Here is a 4,920-nt window from a genome sequence, read left to right as displayed (position 1 = left end):
GCCAATGGTGCATTCCCAGCTCACCCATGACACTGCCTAGCCCGTGCTCATCTGCCTTGGCTTGCCTTAACTTTTCCAGCCCTCGTTATGATTTTGCTGCCTGTTGCCTTTGCTTTGCCGTGGCCACGCCAATGACATGGTCTTGTCATGCCTTGGCACATTATATACATGTTGTCGTGCCACAGTCCATGCCCACCAACACCTGCCTATGTCGGACAGTCTTGCCAATTTGATGCAACAACTATCATAGGGTTGTGCCGAGGTTCATTATGTAAATCCCTCATCGCGCCCATGACATGTTCGGTCAATCCAGCCAGAGGGCTAACAAACTTCCCCCATCAATGAACTCGTCGCCCTAGATGAGGCAGAATCAAGATACGCCTTGATTTGATCTTGAAATTTCCATAGAGACGACCCTCTCTCCCAAGTTGTTTCACACTCCTGTTTTCCCGCCCATTGAACTGTGAACTCTCTCCGCCTGTGCTTTTTGCTTTGACATAGCGTACGGTGATCCAAAATCTTCTAAATACTCTCCTCATATTGCTTTTGCTCTACTGGAGGAGCACTTTTTGACATTGCCCTATTTGGTTTCTCAGCATCTTCATGAAACCGATTTTAGGAAACTCACATAAAAAGTTGGGTGTATTGTGAGACGTCCTAGCAGATTGAGCCGGTATGCCACTTCACCCACCTTCTTTACAACTTCAAACGGGCCGTCATACTTTTGAATCATCCCACGATGACGCATCTTGCTACTGCTTTTCTTCCAAATATGTGGAGTAAGCTTCAGCAATACCTTGTCACCAACATTGAATTCCAAAAGCCGCCTATTTCTGTCAGCATACATTTTCACCTTTTTAGTCGCTCTTCTCAAGTTGTCTCGCGCCTCATCAAGAAACTCATGCTTGTTGCGAGCATAACTATAAGCAGCGGGATACTTGCCCCCTGATTTCAACTGAGAAACTTCTAGCGATGAGTCAGGTTGTCTTCCCAAAACTATCTCGAAAGGACTCATTTTAGTTGCCGAAGACCTGTGCAAGTTGTAACAAAACTACGCACTGTCTAGTAACTCAACCCAATTTCTCTGATTAGTAGTCACATAATGCCTGAAGTACTCTTAAGCAGATAATTGATATGTTCTGTCTGCCCATCAGTTTGGGGTGATTTGCAGTTGAGAATTTCAAATCAGTCCCCATGAATTTGAACAAAGTAGTCCAAAATCGGCGCGTAAATCTCGGATCCCGATCACTCACAATATCCCTTGGAACCCCAAAGTGTTTCACAACATGCTTGTAGAATAACTCGTCAGCTACTTCTGAAGAACAAATGGTTGGAGCAGCAACAAAAATTCCATACTTTGAGAATTTGTCTACCACCACCATAATTGATGCTTTGCCCTCAACTTTTGGATGCCCGCTGATAAAGTCTATAGAAACGGAAGCCCACAGATACTCCGGAACCAGTAGAGGTTGTGGAAAACTAACTTCTCTCTTCCGTTCAGCCTTTTCAAGTTAGCATACCAGACAATTTTTCACATAGGGCTTAACGTCATCTTCCATTTTCGGCCAAAAGTAATTTCGAGATAGCAAAGCCATCATCCTTTCAACACTTGGATAACCAGTGGAGTATCATGAGTCTCCTTTAGAAGTGAACGACGTAATCCAGCATCTTGAGGAACTACAATTCTCCCCCCTTTGAAGTGCAACATATCATCCTCGATCCAGTACCGCCTAACTGTCCCGTGTTTCACTTGATCCATTAATTTCACATATAATGGATCATTCGGAGGACATAACTTGGTTGTATCCAAAAACTCAGATTCAATTTGAGTGAGCATGTAAGTTGCAGCAAATACCTTTTTGCGACTAAGTGCGTACCCGCATGAAGTCATATTCAGCCAAGAACGCTTGCCACCGGGCCTGCTTCAGACTCATTTTCTATTGAGTTTTGAAGTATGTATTAGCACGTTGTCCATCCGCACCACAAACTTTGTAACCAACAACAAAATTCTCCAAACTTGAAAATAATGAATTACTGCAACCATATCTTTCTCATGTGTAGAATAGCGTTGCTCTGCAGCGTTCAACTTTCTGCTTTCAAATGCAACTGGATGATCCTCCTAGATCAGCACACCACCAACAACATAATCTAAAGCATCAATGTGTACTTCAAATGGAAAGTCAAAATCTGGAAGCTTCAAGATTGGTTCGGATGCAATTGCCTTCTTCAATGCACTAAAGGCCTTGTCACATGAATCCTACCAAACCCATTTGACATTCTTTTTCAACAAATCAGTCAAAGGAGTATCCCATTTTGAATAGCCTGTAATGAACTTCCTGTAATAATTTTCCAAGCCCAAAATTGATCTTAGTTCCTTTATCCCACTTGGTGCTTGCCAATCAACTATTGCTTGAACCTTCACGACTTACAAATTAACATTTCTCCATCTTGACATAGAATTGATATGCTCTCTGTCTTTCCAACACTTTTCATAAGTGAGTCAAATGATCGTCAAGTGTCCGGCTATAGATGACTATGTCATCAAAGTAAAAAACTACAAAGTCATCAAGGTACTTGTAAAGAAAATTATTCAGTAAATTTTAGAACGTTGTCGGGGAATTGGTTAGCCTAAACAGCATTACAAGGAATTCAAAGCTACCATATCTAGTTACATAAGTGGTCACAGGGGCATCCCCATCAGCTATTCTAACATGCCAATAGCCTGAACTTAAGTCTAACTTAGTAAAATAACTAGCCTTCGAGAGCCTGTCCAGCAAATCTTGAATCAAAAGGACTGGATACTTGTTTTTGATAGTCACTTATTCAGCGCCCTATAGCCAACACACATCCACAGCGTACCATCCTGCTTTTTCAGGAACAAAACAGGAGCACCAGATAACTCAACTAACTGTTTTCTCAATTCAGTCAGTTCCATAGGCGACATGCGGTAAGGAGGCCGTGCAGGCGGCAGTGATCTAGGAAAAAGTTCAATCATGTGATTAGTTTTCCTCCCCGTTGGTAACTCCATTGGAAATTCTAGTGGCAGCACATCTTTGAATTCCTTTAGCAAATCTGCAACACAATTTGGGACCTCAATTGGCATATCTGGCTTGACTGTAACGAGTGCAGCGAGGTATGTTTCCTCACCCCTCTTCAAGCCTTTCTCAAATTCAATGACAGAAATCAAAGTAGCTATCCCAATGTTCTTTCTTTCATCTCCCCCATGAACAGAAATCCATCCAAATGAGGAACTGGAGCGACTTTGTTCCTTTTCAGAAAATCAATTCTCAATAGCACTTTAAAATAATCCAATGGAACCACTGTCATGTTGAGCTTTCTAGACCAATGTCCCAATATAATCGGGACTTCCAGTGCCACCCCAAAACTAGGTTGCGCCTTTGGTTTTCAACATCTATCTTGGTCGGACAATTGTCACTTGCAACCCATACTCTTGAACAACTGGAGGCAACAAATGTGTGCCTGGCTTAAGTATCAACCATGGTCACGACACTTTTGTTTCCAATTTTCAGATCCACATACATTAACGTGGAGTGAGCATCAGATAGATCATTCCATGTAGCATTCACATATGCAACTTCTTCCTTGGCAATATTATCTACCACAATTACGCAAACCAATGTATTCAACAGCCGCAACGAATTCACATAAGCAGCAAATTCCTATCCCTTTCCCTGCTTCTCCTCTTCAGAAAGAAGAACATTTATCTTTTCTTGATTGGGACCATTTCCTGCATGATGTCCAGGTCTTTGACATGTCCAGCAAACCTTTTAACCACTTGTTTGCCTGCTTGGTTTTGACGAAGAAGCATCCATCTTCCCTTTGCCCTTTTCATTTCCATCTTGCTTCTGATTGTCTTTCTTCCAGTCCTTACTCTTCTTCTTTTTCTTGGACTTAGAAGAAGGAGAAGGATCAAAAGTTAGACTGGTTGAACAAAAATTCACCAATGTGCCCGCTGCCGCAATTGTACTAGGCAGATCTTTTACCTTCTGCCTTCGAATTTTATTTTGTGCCCAGCCTTGCATTCCAGAAATGAAATTATGCAGCTTGTCCTCATCGGACATGTTTTGGATGTCCAGCAACAAGGATGAGAAATCCTTCGCATAGTCCCAAATATAACTGGTATGCCTCAACTGCTTTAAGCAATCCCTAGCAACCCAAGATGAGTTGTTGGGCAAGAACTTGTCCCTCAAAGCGTCACGAAGGTTTTCCCAAGTATCAACCTTGGGTTTGCCAGCACTTTCATCTTCTGCATTTTTTGTCTCCACCACAGCACTGCATCTTCTCTGAAATATCTCTTTGCCATGGTCAGTTTGTCATTCTTCGGAATGTGAGCAGTAGAGAAGTAATGCTCCACGTCTCCTAAAAGGTTTTCCAGTTCTTTGGCGCCTCTCACGCCAATAAATGCCTTTGGCTCCGGAATGTTAATTTTGGTGTGTTCTTCACCTCCTTGGGGCATATTTGCAATAGCCAGTCACAGGATTTAAATTTTCGTCTTAAGTTCTTCATTTTCCTTTTGTAAATTTTCCAACCGCTCTTTAGCAGTTTCATGTAAAGCTTGCAATTCCACTAGTTGGGTATCAACACTCTCACGAACATGTTGAAGTTTTTTGTTAACACCATGGATTTGCGTCAGAATATCCACCAAATCCAGGGCGTCATCAGTTATTCCCATTAGCGCCTCAAACTTCTGAAATCTTTCAGAAAGTTCTGCACTTCAATCCATGATTATTCCAAGATCTTCCCGACGTCATTATGATACCAATTATTACACAGTCAATTTTTTTCGTTTTGACACTTCGCGTCAGTCACACAATATGACTCAGCCCTCTTCATTTTTTCCCTCACGTTTTGGTTTGACACATAGAATATAAAAGGCATATAGAAATCAGACAAGCCAAA

The 4,920-nt window shown here is 41.9% G+C and overlaps 1 protein-coding gene across 1 annotated transcript; it reads right to left on the bottom strand.

The window, feature by feature from the left end:
* Window positions 1-1,088: 1,088 nt before the first annotated feature.
* On the bottom strand, window positions 1,089-4,477 carry LOC138907502 (uncharacterized). The gene is made up of 9 exons (XM_070198100.1): window positions 4,415-4,477; window positions 3,794-4,304; window positions 3,498-3,616; window positions 2,853-3,268; window positions 2,643-2,766; window positions 2,267-2,416; window positions 1,989-2,119; window positions 1,619-1,865; window positions 1,089-1,502 (listed from the first exon to the last, which is right to left on the bottom strand). Exons 1-9 carry the CDS (start codon window positions 4,475-4,477, stop codon window positions 1,089-1,091), a joined length of 2,175 nt encoding a protein of 724 aa, XP_070054201.1.
* Window positions 4,478-4,920: the final 443 nt, after the last annotated feature.

Source organism: Nicotiana tomentosiformis, chromosome 3, assembly GCF_000390325.3.
Source record: "Nicotiana tomentosiformis chromosome 3, ASM39032v3, whole genome shotgun sequence".
NCBI lineage: Eukaryota > Viridiplantae > Streptophyta > Magnoliopsida > Solanales > Solanaceae > Nicotiana > Nicotiana tomentosiformis.
The sequence above is the reverse complement of the archived record's forward strand: the minus strand, read 5'-3'. Positions and strand labels throughout refer to the sequence as shown.

Coding starts and splice junctions, on each gene's coding strand:
- LOC138907502 (XM_070198100.1), bottom strand. CDS start 4,477: ATGCCCCAAGGAGGTGAAGAACACACCAAAATTAACATTCCGGAGCCA. Junction 2,120..2,266: donor TGAAAAAGAATGTCAAATGG/GTTTGGTAGGAT, acceptor GTGCTGATCTAG/GAGGATCATCCAGTTGCATT. Junction 1,503..1,618: donor AGACTCATGATACTCCACTG/GTTATCCAAGTG, acceptor TAACTTGAAAAG/GCTGAACGGAAGAGAGAAGT.